The 19822-nt window shown below is 47.0% G+C and overlaps 1 protein-coding gene across 1 annotated transcript; it reads right to left on the minus strand.

The window, feature by feature from the left end:
* Positions 1-4499: 4499 nt before the first annotated feature.
* Positions 4500-12817, minus strand: SFTPC (surfactant protein C). The gene is made up of 5 exons (XM_063311127.1): positions 12650-12817; positions 11135-11275; positions 9666-9806; positions 8360-8470; positions 4500-6645 (listed from the first exon to the last, which is right to left on the minus strand). Exons 1-5 carry the CDS (start codon positions 12710-12712, stop codon positions 6502-6504), a joined length of 600 nt encoding a protein of 199 aa, XP_063167197.1. The 5' UTR covers positions 12713-12817; the 3' UTR covers positions 4500-6501.
* Positions 12818-19822: the final 7005 nt, after the last annotated feature.

Consider the following 19822-nt stretch of genomic DNA (forward strand, 5'->3'; position numbering starts at 1 on the left):
AAGCGCACCAAATTCAAAATAAAAACCCTCGGTGCAAATGAAATCCCTCCCCATGTAGAATCTTCTCAAGTTCACAATCCCAGGTGCTCCTAACGGTTTCTGATGGTCTGCGGGAAAAGTCCTTGAACAGAGAAAATAACCCAAACACATTCCATTGTCCTGATTTCACATACAGAGCTTGTTACAAGGTCTCGCAGCAGCTCCCTCCCAAACAGAAAGGCGCATCGATGCCATGGCATGTGAAACATTACGATGTATAAACTACATTGAATCAGTGAACATGACATCCGGCTTGCGAGGAGAAAATGTAAGCAGCATTCTGCTCCAAATTCTTTGGCCAATAACTGACTTTGTAGGGAGGTGAATAGGTCTTAGAAATGGCAGCTCCCTGCCTGGATCAGGGCCATCCCCAGCTTTTGATCATCATCAGCAGGCTAACTGCGAGAGAGTTCAGGAAAAGGTCAGGTGCCAGAGTCATAAATGATGCACGGGGCCTGGGTTTTCCCACCGTCAGCAAGGCAGGGTGAATGTTCCTGGTGCGCCAAGTGAACCGTCTCCTGCCGCAGTCAGCCGTGAGATACACGGACAGAGGCTTCGCCTTTGTTCTTCTGAGCTGCTTTTGTTCCTCCTGGGAGCAACAATTGCAGTTGCTGTTCAGATGCCTTGAAGGCTGGAACACAGTTGCCATGGGCCACTTCCCAAAACTGAGAGGCAAAAATGAAGGACAGGAGAAAACCATTGGGCTAAGTACAGATGCAAAAATTCAGCCCATGCCCCACTTGGTCACCACATCCCTCTGGGACCTTCCAGAGCATCTCTGTGTTGGCCCAGGTTAAATTTGGAAGGCATAATGGGTGCCTTTAAGCCTTGAAAAAGCTTCAAAGTCCCAGTCCTTCTAAAAATAGATGATTTCTTCATGGTTGTTTTGTTGTGTCGGGGAGCAGGGTGGAGAAGCGAAATGGTATTGTCTGTTCCGGCACTGTCACGAAATCATTAGCTACAGTCCCTGAATTCTACTCTTATGAGCTCCAGGGACTGAGCTGCTGAAATTCAGCAGGAAATCGCTACATTGTGGGGATGATTTTTTTCCTATTTTTTTCCCAAAAGAGTAGCAAAGAAAAGCAAGCATGTAAGCCTGGGGGTAGGCTTAACCCATCCTAAATCTCTCAAAAATCCTGCTCCTACCTCCTCCTGAGTTCTTACAGTTCTGCCTGTTGCAGCCTTCAGTTGCTAGGAAAGCATTTCATTGCCGGACACAGCATTGACCTCCAGTGCTAAAAGGTTGTCCACCCTTGGACTATAGCATAAACTGTGCTTTCGAAACAGCATCGTCAAGGGCTACCTTCCTGTATAGCTGTGTCTGTGAAGAGCTCTTGCATAAGAAACAGACCTATGAGTGATGGGCCTGTTTTCTCATCTCCTTCACTGTTGTCCACTTTCCAATGTCTTGTGAAAAGAAGGGCCATTCCCATCACCTGTTACCTTGAAGCCGGTGATTCTCAACATCTGAGATATTCTTTGTGCAAAGCAAGTGTTCAGTTGATGCTATGTGCTCCCTGCCTTTTCAGTACCTTCTGTTAAACCATTGTCCAGCTCCTCTGCAACTTTATGCAAAGCTGTGTCCCATGATCCGCTTTTAACTGCTTGCTTGATTTATATGGACACTTATCTCACAACAGGACTCTGGGCAGCTTAACCATCTACACTGTGATGCCCAAGGTTTAAACAATACTGTAAACCCAAGTCGTAGACACAGCTTCACACACAGAATTCCTGACCCAAATGCCAGGAACCTGTTGGAGTTCCCAGCAAATCAGCATGCCTCATCAGCATATGGATGAGTTCGTTCTAGGATGCAAATTCTCTATGTGCTTCTGGAGGAAGCTGTTTGTTGTCCCTCCCACATTCCTTTGTCTCACTTCCTCCTTCTTCACCATCTGGGAAGAAGCACCATGCGGCTGCTCTTCCCATCTCTGGGCGCCATATGGTGGGCGTAGAATTCAGGAGGTTTTTCCCTTTCTGCATGCAGCTCTTAGCAGCAATGAGGCTAAGAGTTCAATTCAGTTTAGGGAACAGAAGAAAGAAACAAACATCATTTTTCTACCGAAGATGGATGTAACTGAACCAAATAAACCAGTAAGACTCTTTTTACTTACTTTTGAAGCTACTTTGTCAGTGTGTAATTCTTTGTGCTTGGGTGGGCTAAGTGTGTAAGATCAATAACCTATATTTCTCTAAAGTGCTCATTAAAGCTATTTTAGATAATATTCTTTTTCTGTGCACAGCTTCTCTGCTGTGTTAAGCTCTGCTCCATTCAGTGGTCCTATCTGTCCACTAATGGCTTCAGAACCACAGCCAGGTTTTCAGAGCCTTACAAAAGGTTAACTGGGTCAGGACCATCCAGATCTCTCCACGAACCTTTTCTGCTATGAAGAAGCTATAGCATATCCCCTTCTTGTCATGGCTAAACTTACCTTGTTTCCTCTGTCTCTCCTTGAAGAACTTCATTTTCAGTCCCCCGATCAACTGTACTTGCTGAGTTTTCTCGAGCTTGTGAGTTGTTATGAATCTTCTGGCCTAACATATGACTCAGCACTGAAGACCTAAATACAGCTCAGTACTCTCCTGTACCTGGAAATGTTATTCAAATGCCATAATGTGTCTATACCTACAAATATCAGAATTGTGCAGGCCATATTCCCTGTGACACTCTGTGGAAGAACAAGTTGGACTTAGAAGAAGCAGGATAGGAAGAATATTGAAGACTTTGAACTTTGGTGTTGGAGAAGACTCCTGAGAAGACTGTGGACAGCCAAGGAAACAAACAGAAGGATTATTGAATGAATCAGCCCAGAATTCTCACCTGAGGCACAAATGACCAGGCTCAAATTATTCTACTTCGGATACATTATGTGAAGACCTAGCAGCTCTCTGGAGAAGGATCTGGTGCTGGGAAAGGTGGAAGGAAAGAGAAGGAGAGGACAACAAGCAGCAAGATGGAGGGACTCAGTTACAGGGACGATGGGTGCACTGTTGGAAGACTTGAAAGACCAGGTTAGGGACAGATTGTCATGGAAAAAATCTATGTGGTCTCTAAGAGTCAGAAACAACTTGATGGCACATAATCAAATCTCCTGTACAGTGGTTTCATTAGCAAAGTCTTGGATTTTCTTGAGTTTGGCAAATGGGCTGTCCTGCCCCAGAGCAGCCCTGTACCACAGAATCAAGGTCCATGGTACAGTGAGGGGAGGGAAGAGAAAATGGGGAAGTTATCCTGAAAGGTCAAGCATGGCTTGACCCATACAGCTCTCTTCCAGAACCCCTCTGTCTTATGAAAGTATCTAGCATCACATGCTTCCACCAAGCCCTAATTGGAGAATATTTTCTGGCACTTGCAGGAGAAAATCCATGGCCAGCTTTTGTTCTGACCACAGGACTTACTGATCGGCTTGAACTTATTAGTGCCGAAGTTTTGTTTTGTTTTGTTTTGTTTTTAAATGGGGTAAAGAGAAGGTAAGAATGTGCTTCTGTTCCATTAATTTCAGGGGATCCAAAGTATGTTCACCGTTCTCTGGAATGGGTGAAATCACTCACTGTTTCTTTCCCCCTCCTTAAACACAGGAATATAAATTCCTGTGGGTTGTGACCTACAAGGTCAGGATTTCTGGAGCCTGAAGGCTAAAACTTCTTTTTGGGTTCAGACCTACCGACACAGGGCAGAGAAAACAGGCTTGGTCATGCCTTGGGAGGTCTACACATCAGAAATGGCAAAAACCGTGGGATGGATCATCATAATGATGATGTCATAAATGAGAGAGAGGGACAGTAGATTCTCATGCCCATTCTGGTTCAAAATTCATTCAGTGCAACGTGAACTTCTGTACCACATTTTCTTTATATTGGCTGAAATGTTCTTGTGCCACATATTACAGGTAGTCCTTGCTTAACGACCACAATTGAGACCGGAATTTCAGTTGCCAAGCAAAGGAGTCATTAAGTGAATCTGATCAATTTTACAACCTTTTTGCAGTGGTCATTAAGTGAATCACCATGGTCATTAAGCGAACCACATGGTTGTTAAGCAAATCACGCAGTTCCCCATTGATTTTGCTTGCCAGAAGCTGGCCAGAAAGGTAGAAAATGGCAATCATGTGACCCTGGGATGCTGCAACAATCATAAATGCGAACCAGTTGCCAGGTGCCCAAATTGTGATCATGTGACCGTGGGGATGCTGAGATCGTCATAAGTGTGAGCACTGGTCGTAAGTTGGGTTTTTAGCACCATCGTAAGTCTAAATCATCACTAAATGAATGGCCATTAAGTGAGGACTACCTGTATTTATTACAGATTTTGCAAGCAGTATTAAAAAACCCCAAAACTTCAAAGAGCAAAGCAATAAACTATTGAAACCAACTGAGATCATGAGCAAATGAATTTGAAGCTGAATTTTCAGATACTTTAATAAATCTCAGATTTGAAAAACAGCTAGTACATCAAATGTGTTGAGAGCTGAGCCACACAATCAGCAGCCTCAGAAAAATATCATTTCAGGGAGGGAATGGAAGGTTTGAATGCTCCCCTAAACACAATTCAACACCCAGGACTAATATCTTGCACAAAAGTGTGCAGACTTAAGCCAAATGGCACTTAAAATGTATTCAAACCATTCATCTCCCTGGTTTAGTCTGACATCGGAAATGGTCTCAGACAAGGTTGGATCATTATCTTTTTTTAAAAAAATATTTTTATTAAATTTCTTCAATACAATAAAAGTATAGAAAATTAAAGAAAAAATATGAAAGAAAAAAAAGAAGATAGAAAATAAGAAAAAAAAAAGGAAAAAATGAGAAAAGTAAGAAAACCCAGAATTATGACTTCCGCCCTTCTTTCAGTCGAATAATTGCCATCTTAATTGTTCCCCTTCCTCTTTAACTCTTTTTAATCCCCAAAGGTCAGATATCTAAACTGCAAACCACAAGGGGAATTACATGCCAGGACAAGCCCTGCTAGATGGTACAAGTCACTGTTTGTTAGCCTGATGAATAAGGTCACGCTGGATTGCTTTTCCTTCCATCGCTCCTGGCACTGAAGATCAAGAAGGGGTGCCCTGTGAGTTTGCAGAAGTTCCCTGGGCAGCAATTTGAGAGAGGGCATTCTTGGCCTGGATGCTCCATTTGTGAAGTTTGCTCCCTGCGTTGCTTCAGTTGCACTGAGCTTAGTTAGCTTTCAGCATCAGTTAATGCTAACCTGTTTATTCCAGCCTGGGCTAAATCTCTATTAATGGGCCATTTCATTTGCTGATCTTGTTGCAGCCATGGGCTTTGGGAATTTCGTATGTGTTTATGGATTTGACCCCTTGCTTTAGGGTTACTGTTAATGAAAAGGCAGAAGGTGAGTTCTTAGTTGTTGTGATTGATTGATTGAATATGCTATTTAAGATTTTAGACTGAGATTTTCCCAAATATTTCTGGAGATGCTGGGACTCAAGCCAGGGCCCCTTCGCATGCAAACCACAAGGGCTCCCAGTTAGCTCATCCCCATCTCCTGAAAAAACAGCCTGCTCTCATTTCAAGATTCTGCTGAGTAGAATAGAGTGAGAACTTATGAAACTCTACAGAATAATGTGCGCAAATTTGTATTTTCAAGGCAAGATTGTTTAAAAATCCAAGGAAAACAGAGCCATACCTGTTGGTTCACATTGCTTTCTGAGCTGTGATTAGTTTAGCCGTAGTTTACTGGATAAACTGCAACTGGCTGGTTCAGGTGATGTGGTAAACCTTAACGGGTGGTTGGAAATTGCAGTGACTGAATTCATACATTGTATTAAGACCTACTGTGATTTGTTTGATTTGGGCTTAGATGTTGAATGAACACAGCTGTAGACTTTCCTGGAGTGTTGGAAAGATTGCGGACCTTCAGACTGGACCTATCAGGCGGGAAGTGATATTAGTTTGCACTAAGGACCTAACCAAGATCATTGGGGGTGAAAAAAGGTTGGTTTTTCATCTTTTGGGAGTATGAAATCCAACAAGCAGTTGAAATCCAAGCAGAGAGAGACTTGTCGGCTGAAGCTTATGCTAAACCACAAATTATCAAACCTTATTTAATCCCTTTTAGTCACATAGCATCTCCAGCCATGGTTGTTTTGTGAATGCAGCCATTGAGGAATACGTTTGCACCCCGAAGCCTGGACTGCTTGAATGGTGTATTAAGAAGTCCTTCTCCCAGTGAGGTCAGTGGCTCCCCAAAGGTTCCCCAAGAATCTATCTTTGGGTTAATAGATTGATTCTATTTATACCCTGTCTGGATGAATAGCAAAACTTTCGAAGCAACTAACAGGGTTTAAAAATATATACAAAAATGTAAATGTTAAAAACAGACAAAATGCAAATAATACAGTCAAGCAAGTGGTGTGGGAGGGTCTGCTGTAACCATAGGGGGATGCTGCCCTTGTTCATCGCCTTCCGTTCCCCCGGTCTGCCTGTTTCCCCCTGACTCCATTAAGCCCAGTAGATGGGGATGCTGCTGCAGAGGAGGTTAATGGCAACTCCTAGCATAGAACGGTGAGCCAGGTGAGCCAGCGTTGCGGCAGGCTTTTCCATCAGCTTCTTGCTTTGTTCAAGGGGCAGCAAGGGAGGATGTTCCTGCAAGAGGAGGGGGGAAAAGAAGCATTGCCCACTAGGAAAGTAACTCAACCGCATCTCCTTCTCATGGTGGGCAGAGTTGCTTCTCTGTGGGATCATTTTGGGAACCATCAAAACCGTCTGGCTGTGAGAACAGCCCTCCCCAGCCTAGTGCCTTCTAGATGTTGGGAGAGAGCTTCCATCAAAGGGCTGGATGGTTGGGAATGATGGGAGTTGCAGCTGAAGCCATCTAGAGGGCACAAGGCCAGCTCTGCCTCTGGGCACAATGAAGCAGCTGCTTTGGGCAGCAGAGAAGAGGCAACAGGAGGTAAAACCAAAGCTGGAAATCAAGAAGGGTTGGAAACCGAGATGGTGGGTCACCAAAGGTTTGTGGTCTGGCTGTAAGGCATCAACAGGGAAATGGTGGGAATGAAGGGTGGGGGGATGCTACTCATTTGCAACTAGCCACAGATCAAGGCTGGCATATGCTGAACAGTGCGTTATGTAGCCAAAACTGTTTCATCCCATGGTGCAGCTTACACAACTTCGTTTAATGCAAGTTGTATTTCTGTTACCATTTTCTTATGATTAATTATGTTCCTTTCTTTATCAAATAAAGCAATAAAAATAATTTATTTTAGGAAAATCCAATGGCTTCTCAAAGATCAGCCCCATGAGCTTCATCTTGGACTCCAGTTTCCAGTCCTTTCCAACCCTTGAACCCCCTTTATTGCTGATTTTCCCATCTCCTTTTGCAGCCTGGAGCCCTTCAGGAAGAGGCCATGTCTTCAATTTGTACTGGCCCTCTGACTCCTTACTTTCCTACTCAAGATAGCTTTGACCTGTTCCTGGGAAAGGGAAGCATCCCGTTATGGGGCTGTGCCTCATGCAGGGGCTCTACCTGCATGAGGTACAGTCCATGGGTCCAAATATGGTTCTATCACAAGGCCTGGAAGGGCAACGAGACTGGAAGTAAAGCTTGACATGGGCCAATCAAGGTCACTGACTGCAGACGGTTAGGTTGAGAAGACTAAAGGAAGCGGGGAAATAATAACATTCTTCAAGTTCTTTGGGATGTAATCCAACAGAAAGTCAAGATCTGTATCATTGTTGTCCCAGAGCGTAGAACACAGGATTATGCTCCTTAATTTCAAGAGGGCAGAATCTGATTGGATTTAGGGAAAGTAATCTCATCACTTCACCCTGCACTGTGTCTGTTCTGAGTACCACAGGAAGGGTAAAACAAGTCAGGATGGCAGCCATGTCCATGTGATTGATGCACTGGTGTTGTCACCCAGTGTTTTTATGCGTATTGTGCACATAAAAAGGAGTGGAGCTTCGATCACACAGTCATGGTTGCTATCTTGATGCCCGCTGGGTACCGCCCTGTAAGAAGGATTCAGAGAATCCGGAACTTGCTTCCAGTCTGCCAAAAAAGATTCTCAGAGGATTAGGAACTACGTCCCATGAACAGAGAGGGAGGACCTGGAACATTTAGCTCTGAAATGAGTTGACTAAAGGGGGTAGGGTAGGATAAAAATGGTCCAGAGTTGTCCTCAATTGCCCCCAAGGGCTGGACATGGAACAATGGATTTAAGATGCAGGCAAGCACGCTCCAAGGGATATTTTAATTTGGCTCCCTGCACCAAGCAGATGGTGGGACTCCGTGGCCTGAAGGGGTCTTTCCACCCTGAGTGCACTTACTTTTTCCCCAAGTAGCCTTGCTCTTGCTCACCTGAACAAGCTGGAAGACCTTGACGGCAGCATCCAGGCTTTGGATGTCCTTCTGGTTCATTCTAATGATGTAGCAGGACCTTCCTGGCCACGATCTATAGCCAATCACCAGCTGTTCAAAGGCAGAGTGTGGGGATGAGCTTGCAACAGCAACCAAACACATCTGCCACTATTTGGGTATCTTACAACAGAGTATCCGCAGAACACCCCAACCTCAGATGTCTTTTCTCATAGCTCAGGTCCTGTCGGCCTTCCCAGGTAGACCAGACAGGAAACACGACCAGATGGGCTAAAACAACTTTATTGTAAGGCTACATTAAGAGAATCTTGCAGGTCTGAAAGTACAAATTTCCCACTGTCTCCTTTTACAGCCTGAGAAGTTAAGGCAGATCCTTCCTGAGTTTTTTTCTCTGCCCATTATAAAGCTGTGGGCTCCCCCCCCCCCCACATCTGATTGTCCCCTAGGCAGCATCTCTTCCCCCTGTCTCCCAGGGTCATTCCCACATACCATTACAGGTCCCTTACTTTCTCTCTAGGCAATTCCTTGGAGAAGACTTGAGGACTGATCCAGATTCTGCTTTTTTACACACGTTGCAATACCCATCAAAACGGTTTGGGCTCTAATTGCATGGGCATGACCACTATCTTCACTTCATTAGCGCCCCCCCCCCCATTACAAGCATCTTAACCCATGAGATAACTTACTTGCCTACACCCATCCCAAGTTGCCTGGGGTGGGATTGGCTAAGACCAGGGTGTCTGCAGGGTAGGGTCGAAAAAGTCAAGTTGGTGGACACAATTGTGCAGTTGAAACTTTGCCTCTTCTTTATGCGTGTGGCAGAGCTTCAACCAGACCATCCTGGCCACCATTTTGACTATTTTGAGCATACTCTACAACTGACGGATGGCTGCCCAGGCCCTGCTGGAACATTTGCAGTGAAGGGAAGCAGAGCAAACATCTAGAGGTTTGTCTAGCTTAGGGTCAGATTCACAGGATCACTTTACGCAAAGCAGCAATCACCCTGGGCTGGTCTCTCCTCTGTACAATGGGCATTATTTATCAGCGTCATTCATTCCTCTCCTCCCTTACTGAATTGCAGTAGGGAAGACCCTGCCCAAAGCTGGGACATACCTTCAGGCTGGAAGTTTTCAGTAAACCCATAAGATTCCATGTGTGTCATAATGAGAACTAGATGTTTGCTTTAAAAGGCAGGGGAGAAGTTTTCGATTCTGAAAAGGTGTCAGCCAGCTGCGTAAACAGGCCCTTGGACAAGACAAGTGAAGCTAAAGGAGGGTGCAAATCTTACATTGCTGTAGTCATAAACCACGGTGGCAGAAGAGTTGAGCTTCGTGTGGATGGGAAATATGGCCAATCTTTCCTTCTGGCTCATGGAGAGGTGCTGGGGGGAGCCTTTGCCATCCAGGCCTTGAATGGTCAGTTTCAGGACCTAGGCATCATCAAGAAGCAAGAAAAAAGGGGAAGAAAACTGGGATCAGAACTTCCAGGAAGGAAAGAACCATTGGCTGGTGTCACACAACACACCGAACCTTAAAACTGGCTTAAGAAAACCAACTGTTGGGTCAACAAAGCATGCACTGCCCAGACAAATAACCCAGGTGATGGATTCACATGATGGCCTGGCTTGCACCACCTGCTCAGATCATGGCTGGATTCCCACAACATGCCACAACACAAGCTAGCCAACCCCATTTGAGCCTGGTCTAGCATATGGTGGGAACCCAGCCATTGGTGAGGCTAAAAGTTTAGAAGCTTCATGATAGTTGAGAATAAGATCATCTCCCAGTGGTACGTCTGATTCTGGATGAAGCAGGACTTGCTTTTAATTGCTGATTGCTACTTCTTAGATACTTTCTCCAAGTAGACAATGGGATGCTCTCCAGATGTTTTAACTGATAATCTCCCTAAGTCCTGACTGTTGGCCTAGTTGGGCTGGGCTTGAAAAAGCTGCAGCCCAAACCTCTGTGAGATGGGAGACCAAGTGTTCCTGCTCTTCTCCCTCAGCACTGGGGTGGGCAATCTTAGGGGCTGAGACCTGCCCATGACCTGTTTTGGGGAAACAAGGCTTCGGTGGGTGAGATAGAGTTGCAAAATGCCTGCAGCTGCCGCTGTATTTGGTGGTGTCTGCAGGGGGTGTCAAAAAATCAAGATGGCAGCTGTGACCATGCCCTTTTCTATATGGAGGCTCCAATGTATGGTTGTGGCCACCATCTTGATTATTTTGATGCCCCCTGCAGATACCCTTAGCTGCATCATTAGGAGTTTCTCTTTTGGGGGGTGGGCAATGATGGCAACAGAGTTTAAATTCTACCAGGCTTCCTTTAGGCTCATCCTAGGTTTCTCATTTTTCCCACACTTAAGCAACAGAAAATAAAGTGCAACTGGGTGGTCAGAGGGACCCCTAGATGTCACCAAAGGGACTGGGAGGTTGCAGATTTCCCAGCCAGGCTCAGCAGCAGCTCTGAGTAGGAGGGATGTGTCTACACAAGGAGAAAGCTCAGTTCAGTATTGGCACTGAAGATCCACCAAGATTTTAACTTACACCGGAGAAGCAGCCTAGGGAAAGGAATAGAACTCTTTCCCTGAAAATGGAGACCAAGGACATCTTTGTGTTAAAAAGAAGTCGAGCTTCAGCCACACAATCACGGCCACCATCCTGATTTTTTTGATGGTCCTGGTGGGGACAAATTATTATGGACTCTTTTGGAAGTACCTTCCATAGCTTGACCATAGGAGCCATGGTCAAGCTGCCCTTACCGCCTCAGTATGTTTCTCGGTGATGTGCAACCCTGCCAGCAGGAAAGTCAGGACCACCAGGACAGTCCCCATGATCACCACCACCACGATGAAGAGATTTCTGCAAGGAGGGCCAGGATGCTTGGGAGATTCTGTGTAATCCTGCAGGACCAGAAAAGATGTGAGCACTCCTAACCCAATGGTGCTGAATTTCACCCCAAATAACATGATGAGACAGAACCACCGCTTTGCATTCTCTGAGGAAGTCACCCTGTGGCTGTGGTTGGGGCAGAAGATATGCTTCCTCCCTCCCTCCCTCCCTTCAGAGGGGTAATGGTAACCAGTTAGGGATCTATTTCCTCTGGGTAAATTAATTACTTTGTATTTCTGGGTGTGAAGATTACTGCAGATGCTGACTGCAGCCAGGAAATCAGAAGATGCTTAATCCTTGGGAGAAGAGCCTTATGATGGTGAAAGAAGAAAGTGCAAAAGCTGGCTTGCAGCTAAACCTCAAAAAAACCAAGATTATGGCAACCAGCTTGATTGATAACTGGCAAATAGAGGGAGAAAATGTAGAAGCAGTGAAAGACTTTGTATTTCTGGGTGCGAAGATTACTGCAGATGCTGAATGCAGTCAGGAAATCAGAAGACGCTTAATCCTTGGGAGAAGAGCAATGACCAATCTCGATAAAATAGTTAAGAGCAGAGACATCACACTGACAACAAAGGTCCGCATAGTTAAAGCAATGGTGTTCCCTGTAGTAACATATGGCTGCGAGAACTGGACCATGAGGAAGGCTGAGAGAAGGAAGATCGATGCTTTGGAACTGTGGTGTTGGAGGAAAATTCTGAGAGTGCCTTGGACTGCCAGAAGATCCAACCAGTCCATCCTCCAGGAAATAAAGCCAGACTGCTCACTTGAGGGAATGATATTAAAGGCAAAACTGAAATACTTTGGCCACATCATGAGAAGACAGGACACCCTGGAGAAGATACTGATGCTAGGGAGAGTGGAGGGCAAAAGGAAGAGGGGCCGACCAAGGGCAAGGTGGACGGATGATATTCTAGAGGGGACGGACTCGTCCCTGGGGGAGCTGGGGGTGTTGACGACCGACAGGAAGCTCTGGCGTGGGCTGGTCCATGAAGTCATAAAGAGTTGGAAGCGACTGGACGAATAAACAACAACAAATTAATTCCGTGTCAGTCTACTTCATATGTATCGTTAATCTCCAGGCTGCCAGATGGCCCTACTGTTGTATTCAGGCAACAGACTTGGGGCATCTATAAAGGTGGCGGATGAGGAGAGGGGCCTTTCTGGCAGATGGAAAATGAAGTGACTGGAAGTTAGGGAGAAGCATGGAAAGGCTTTTTTCATAGCTTGTGCCCCATATTAATTGGCCCAAGGGTTGGGTAACTAGTTACCATATATTATGGGCTAACCCTCCTTGACGCTGCTTCTCCAGCAAGCCTCCCACAAATGGCTCCAAGTTATAGCTGCAGGAACAAAAATTTACTCCCTGGAGGAGCGAAACTCACCAGAGGTGCTTCAGACATCAGGGCCTCCTTGCTGGTACTGTCCATCTTGTGATCAGCCTCCATTCCAATCCTTGGCTGTCCAGCTCTGAGTTTTCCTTCCTTATCTTCTGGGCCCCTGGAGGCAGGAGGACCTCTACTTATACTAAGCACCAGATGCTAAAAGCCTCCAGAGGACTGGTTAGCTGCCCTCCAGCCTCATGGCAACTCTTGTTGGCTGGCAGCCAGGTCTTGCCTTTAGGAAGCGTTTTTTGCCAAGTCCTTTCAGAGCAGCCAAGAAGTGTTATTTGGACATACGTCATTCAAGAGTCTCTGAAGAACCTTGTCCATAAGCAGAAGGACCTTTTAGGAACAAGTATAGCCTCTTGCTGCTTGTAAACCTAAAGTCAGTTTGTTCTAAAGTCAGTTGGTGAAGTACAAGTTCCTCCTCATTCACATCTTGATGTGAATACTTGAAGGGCTGAAGGGCTCAGTACTCGAAGGGCAGCCACAGGGAAGGGGGCGTCGATCTGTTCTCCATGGCACCTGAGGGTAGGACAAGGAGCCACGGGTGGAAGCTCGTCAGAGGGAGATCCAACCTGGAAACGAGGAAGAATTTTCTGACAGTGAGAACTATTAACCGCCCAGAGTTGTCGTTATATGACATGGGCGGTGAATAAATATGATAAATAAATTAATAAAACTAAGCAGTAGAACAGCTGGCCTCCCGAAGTTGTGGGTGCTCCATTGCTGAAGGTTTTCAAGAAAAGATTGAACAACCATTTGTCCGAGATGGTATGAGGAGGACTCCTGCCTTGGGCTCGGACAGGGGGTTGGACTAGAAGACCTCCAAGGTCCCTTCCAGCCCTGTGATTCTATGATTCTATGGTCTCCTTTTTAATCACTCTGGTTGGAAGTTCTTGAGATGTTTGACAAAAACACAGAAGAGTTCCCGAGAATAGCAAAAGTATTTGAGAGAATGAGGGTCACATTATTGGAAAGAAATCTGGAGCCATAGAGACGGGTGGGGAGGGGGGAAGTACTCAGACATTGCTGAATTATAACTCAGTAGCCCTACCAGCATGGTTAATGGTGTGGCTTGCTGGGAATCACAGTTAAACAATTCTGGAGGGACACAGGGTTGCCACTTCATGTTGTAACTGCAGTCATTCAATTCCATTATAATAGCAGTCATTCAGCTGGCAGTATGGTGGTAGTTTTCTTCAGAGCTTGCCAGTCAGATCCTTTAGCACCTAAAGGGGGAGATCTGAATGGAGTCTCTTCTCTCATTCTTTAGGGCATGGCTTCCCAGGAAATGGTCCTGCACACGTCAAGGGGAAATGAAGGGAAGCTGTTTAAGGGCATACCTGTGCAACAATTCCTCAGACCCGAGTGCAAATTTGACCAGAAAAAACTCATGGAAATTACACTTCCTTATGCTCTGACTTCAGGACTGCACATTTTAGATTTCCCTGCAGGAGTTAAGTGAACCTTGTAATTGTGAGAAGAAAGTGGAAGGCACTAACAGCTGTTGCCTTGAGAGTCTAAGAAATAGTGCTCTGTGTGTGTGTGTGCATGTGTGTGCACATTGGTATAAACTTCTGTCCTTGCTTTACTCAACACTCTTCCTCAAGGACCCGACTCCTCCTTGGCAAACCATCCCAACTTTATTTCCCCGGGACTGAATCTGCAGAATAGGCTAAAGCCGGTCCAAATAGGGTTGAGCAGTCTGTGCTTCACAGCTGTGGGAGCCCAGCCTTCATCTCCGCTTGCCCTGCAGGGGGTCCACAAAGCATGGTGACAAAGACCAAGGTGGAGGCCACGATTTTGCAATCAAAGCTCTGCCCCTATGAGGCACATAAAAGAAAAAAAACTGGCAAAGCTTTGATTGCACCACCTTGTCTTTCTTGAGCACACACTGCAGGCTCCCCTGTGGTTATGCGACCCAGGCCATGATATTCAAACACAATGTGCTTAACTTGTTTGAGTGCAGCTCTGTGGGCACAGATCCATCTTTTAGTCAACCTGGGATTAAAATTGAGTGAATTCTTCGCCCTCTCATTTTTGCATTGTGATCTGGCAAAGATGACATGCAATCAGGACCAATAAACTGTAAGATGGCGGCATCCCGAGGATCTTCTTCCTTCCTCGCTCCCACCTAGGAGTGGAGGCGTGTCGCCTGCCCCCCAACCCCAGTTGAAGCAGTTGGCTTCTCCCCTGGCCTCACCCCAGGAGCCTTTGTGTGCACCTCAACCCAGCCCTGGGTTGCTGAGACTGGATTGCAAAGCTCAGCTCACCCTCTTGCACACTTTGCCCTTTGTTGTCTGGGGCACAGCTGTGCCTGGAACGGGAGATGTTTGTGCCAGTGCCACATGATGCTCTCGCAGCAGCTCCTGGGCCCCAGTGAACTCAACTGAGTCACGCGCCCAGCGGAGGAGGGTGGGAAGCCACAGCAGCAACAGTGGTCACAATAAAAGGCCAGATTCATAATGGCCATAAAGGCATGTGATGAGCTTGTTGTGTAAGGGGTGTGAAGGTCAGAAAAATCTGGATATTGCAAGTGGTGTGATATGTGTCTGCCCAAAGCCACATTCTCCGTGAAGCATCGAACTTTTCCAGAAGACACAGCAGTGCAAAAATCAGCTCGTGCTTGTGACTGTGTGTAATGGCCTGTTGGGAATGACCTTGGGAGACAGGAGGAAGAGCCGCACGCTAGGTGATGGTCAGATAAGAGGCAGCCGAGCCCACAGAAGGAATGGGGATGTGGAAAGCTTCTCAGAAGGGACCCTCCCTAGTTTCTGGGGCTGTAAAGGCGAGCGGGGGAGGATGTACTTTTGGGCTTGCAAGATTCTGTTAATGTAGCCTTACAATGTTACTAATCATGGTTGGTGATTCCTGTCTGGACTACCTTGAAGGGCTGGCCCTGTGTCATTTAGGATTAAACGTTCATCTGGAAGTCAACCTCAGTCTCATCAAGGGAGAGGAGAAATAGCAGATTCTGAGACGGAAGGATACAGGCTATTCAGACATTGCCATCAAGAAAAAAACAGTGACAACAACCCAATCTACTTGTGTAAGATGGCAAAAAATCAGGAGGAGCCTGGTAGCCCCTGTGCCAACTAACACATTTCATTAAAAGGCACCGGCTTTTGGCAGCTGCAACTCTCTTCATCTGATGCGTGCAGTGGCTAGGGTGGCATGGGAATTAAATTGGGAGAGGTGGGGGGGAGGAGGAGGGAGATGCAGAGGTCATACAGAGGTACATTGTATATAACGTGCCATGCGTCTCATGGAGCTGCAACTCAGCTGCGTCTCACGGAAGGAGCTGCAACTCCAAAAAAGCCAATGCCTTTTAATAAAATTTGTAAGTTGGCAAAGGGGCTACCAGATTCCTTCTGATTTTGGGATACCCTAGATCACTGTTTCTCAACCTTGGCAACTTTAAGCTGTGTGGATTTCAACTTCCAGAATTCCCCAGCCAGCACGCTGGCTGGGGAATTCAGGGAGTTGAATTCCACATGGCTTAAATCATGCAGGCTAGGGAATTCTGGGAGTTGAAGTTCACACACCTTAAAGCATGCTGGCTGGGGAATTCAGGGAGTTGAAGTCCACATGGCTTAAATCATACAGGCTAGGGAATTCTGGGAGTTGAAGTTCACACACCTTAAAGCATGCTGGCTGGGGAATTCAGGGAGTTGAAGTCCACATGGCTTAAATCATGCAGGCTAGGGAATTCTGGGAGTTGAAGTTCACACACCTTAAAGCATGCTGGCTGGGGAATTCTGGGAGTTGAATTCCACATGGCTTAAATCATGCAGGCTGGGGAATTCTGGGAGTTGAAGTTCACACACCTTAAAGCATGCTGGCTGGGGAATTCTGGGAGTTGAATTCCACATGGCTTAAATCATGCAGGCTGGGGAATTCTGGGAGTTGAAGTTCACACACCTTAAAGCATGCTGGCTGGGGAATTCAGGGAGTTGAAGTTCACACACCTTAAAGCATGCTGGCTGGGGAATTCTGGGAGTTGAATTCCACATGGCTTAAATCATGCAGGCTGGGGAATTCTGGGAGTTGAAGTTCACACACCTTAAAGCATGCTGGCTGGGGAATTCAGGGAGTTGAAGTTCACACACCTTAAAGCATGCTGGCTAGGGAATTCTGGGAGTTGAATTCCACATGGCTTAAATCATGCAGGCTGGGGAATTCTGGGAGTTGAAGTTCACACACCTTAAAGCATGCTGGCTGGGGAATTCTGGGAGTTGAATTCCACATGGCTTAAATCATGCAGGCTAGGGAATTCTGGGAGTTGAAGTTCACACACCTTAAAGCATGCTGGCTGGGGAATTCTGGGAGTTGAATTCCACATGGCTTAAATCATGCAGGCTAGGGAATTCTGGGAGTTGAAATTCACACACCTTAAAGCATGCTGGCTGGGGAATTCTGGGAGTTGAATTCCACATGGCTTAAATCATGCAGGCTGGGGAATTCTGGGAGTTGAAGTTCACACACCTTAAAGCATGCTGGCTGGGGAATTCAGGGAGTTGAAGTTCAAACACCTTAAAGCATGCTGGCTGGGGAATTCTGGGAGTTGAATTCCACATGGCTTAAATCATGCAGGCTGGGGAGTTGAAGTTCACACACCTTAAAGCATGCTGGCTGGGGAATTCAGGGAGTTGAAGTTCACACACCTTAAAGCATGCTGGCTGGGGAATTCAGGGAGTTGAAGTCCACATGGCTTAAATCATGCAGGCTAGGGAATTCTGGGAATTGAAGTCCACACATCTTAATGTTGTCAAGGTTGAGAAACCCTGCTCTAGAAGATGGTCTAAATCACAAGGATGCCTAAACCAGGACAAACTTAGCTTCACCAGAGGAGGAGGAAAGAAGACAATGAAGCTACTTTCTCTTCCCTAACTATACACAACGCCCACGCATGTATACAAGGGATGGGCTTACATAGCGGTGTTCTGCCCACCATCTTGCCAATGTTGATCCTTCTTCCCCCAGATGCCCCTCATGCTTGGAATTCCCAAGACGCACCTATTTTATCACCCTGACTTTCCCTAATAAAGCTATGGCCTTATTATAGATTTCTTAATGTAGAATAAAGATTTTCTTGATAGACGTTGCAATGTTGCCAGACAAAATTGTGCAAAAGCCCCAATCTTTTACTAGGTATCTCTATCTGTGCAGTGAGTAGATACCAAGAACTGGAAACTAGTTCAAAATAATGTGTGCAAAATAATGAGTAAAGAAGGGAAGCCAAGCCACGGTATCTGCTGAGTCTGAGCACTATCTCAGTGGGGCATAATGTGTAGGGCACACTGGACAAAGCAGGACAGGAAGGAGATTAGTGGTTTTGAATGTTGGTGAGAATATCATGGATGACCAAGAAAACGAACAGATCATTGAACAAATCAACCCAGAGTTCTCACTTGAGGCACAAATGACCAGGCTCAAATGATCCTACTGGACTTTGGACACATTCTGCAAAGACCTGCAGTAGCTCTCGTGTGAAGTCCATGACGCTGGGAAAGGTAGAAGGAAAGAGGAGAAGAGGACGGCCAGCAGCAAGGGGGATGGACTCAGTTTCAGTGGCGACAGGGGCACCACTGGAAGAGCTGAAGGACCAGGTTGGGGACAGATTGCCTTTGTGGTTGCTAAGGGTCAACAAAGATTTGATGGCACGGAATCAATCGCGGGACAGAGATCAAGTTGAGGTGTCAACTCTTTCACTGGGGTTCATCAGTTGACGTTGGACTAATTTACTTTTTGAGGAGGGGGTGCCATGTATGCTGCCTTGAGCTCCTGGAAGAAAGCCATTCTGTAAATTCTATAAATCTAACAAATAAGAAATCATACCTAAATACATATGGACTGTTCTATTCCCTTTTGGGGCAGGCAATGTTATGCAAAGCATAGAAAAGGAGTAAGCCATAGTGAGCCAAAGAAATTAAAGGCTTGAGTGAAGAAAAGGGAATCTAGCTGAACGTAGTTCAGACCAAGAATGTCCATCATACATTTCCATTAGACGCTGTTCAGCTTCCACCATGTCCCAATGTTGCTCCTTAAGTTGTGTTTCATTCTTCAACTCTCAAGTCTGAGATGTCGCAGAAGCGGCAGGCCCAACAACGCATTTCTTTGCAAAATGGCTCAGCAGCCGAGAAGATGCATTGGGCAAATCAGTTTCAAGGCCCCCCAATGGCCAGTGCATGGCGCAGGACTAGCAAGGCCACAGCACAGGTGGAGATGCACCCCAGATTCTGTTCTTGAGATGGGACTTCTGCACCCTAAAAAAAAAAAAAAATCCACCGCATTTGTGGTGTGTGCACCTTCTATGCCAGGGTTTCTCAACCAGGGTTCCGTGGCACCCTCAGGTTCCAGAGAGGTCACCAGGGGTTCCCTGGGAGATCACAATTTATTTTAAAAATCATTTCAAAATCGGGCAACTTCGTAGTAAAGAGGCACGTTTCATTCTTTATTCTTCAACACTTCGTGCATCTATACAGGCCTGCCCATGAAACCAATGTAATAATTTTGTAACTCCTGGCCTCTGTTGGAGCCTGAATGGGCAGGGGCTCCCCCAGGCTTGAAAAACATTTCAAGGGTTCCCCCAGGGTCAAAAGGCGGAGAAAGGCTGCTCCATGCAAACCAAGGCTCGGCCCCCCCGGCCTCTTTGGCAGCGCTCGCAGGGCATCTGGGACGCGGTCCTCGAACGGCGCTTTCGCTAAGCGCAGCGTCGGGGCGGTGGTCGCCCGCCTCCCGGCCTTCCTCCCCAGCCCCCGAGCGGCGGCTTGGCGGAGCTGCGCCCCGGCTCCGCGCCCACGTGCCGCGCCTCCCCTCCCTCCTCGCGCCCGCGCCCGTCCCCGGCGGCGCTTGCCTGGCCCCGCTGCCCCCCCACCCCCCGCGCCGCCCGGGGCTGGCGTTGGCAACCGCGCCCTCGCCTCTGCCTCCGGCCCCCGCTGCCCGCCGGGTGGAGAAGCCAAGCGCCGCTTTCCGCACGGCTGAGGCGTCCAGCCGGCCGGCGCAGCTTCGGCGGCAGCTGGCAACGCGCAGCCCGGCGGGCGCCGTGCGGAGGAAGCCGGAGGCGACCGCGGAGCAGAACCTCGGCCGGCGGACGCGCGGGCTGCAGCCGGGAAGCGCAGCGGGAGCTCCTGGGTGCCTCTGCCTCCCGGAGGAGAGCCTCGGGGACGGGCG

This window comes from Candoia aspera, chromosome 9 (genome assembly GCF_035149785.1).
Source record: "Candoia aspera isolate rCanAsp1 chromosome 9, rCanAsp1.hap2, whole genome shotgun sequence".
NCBI classification, from domain to species: Eukaryota; Metazoa; Chordata; class Lepidosauria; order Squamata; family Boidae; genus Candoia; species Candoia aspera.

Coding starts and splice junctions, on each gene's coding strand:
- SFTPC (XM_063311127.1), bottom strand. CDS start 12,712: ATGGAGGCTGATCACAAGATGGACAGTACCAGCAAGGAGGCCCTGATG. Junction 9,807..11,134: donor CCGAGAAACATACTGAGGCG/GTAAGGGCAGCT, acceptor GATGATGCCTAG/GTCCTGAAACTGACCATTCA. Junction 8,471..9,665: donor TGGTTTATGACTACAGCAAT/GTAAGATTTGCA, acceptor GCCTTTGAACAG/CTGGTGATTGGCTATAGATC.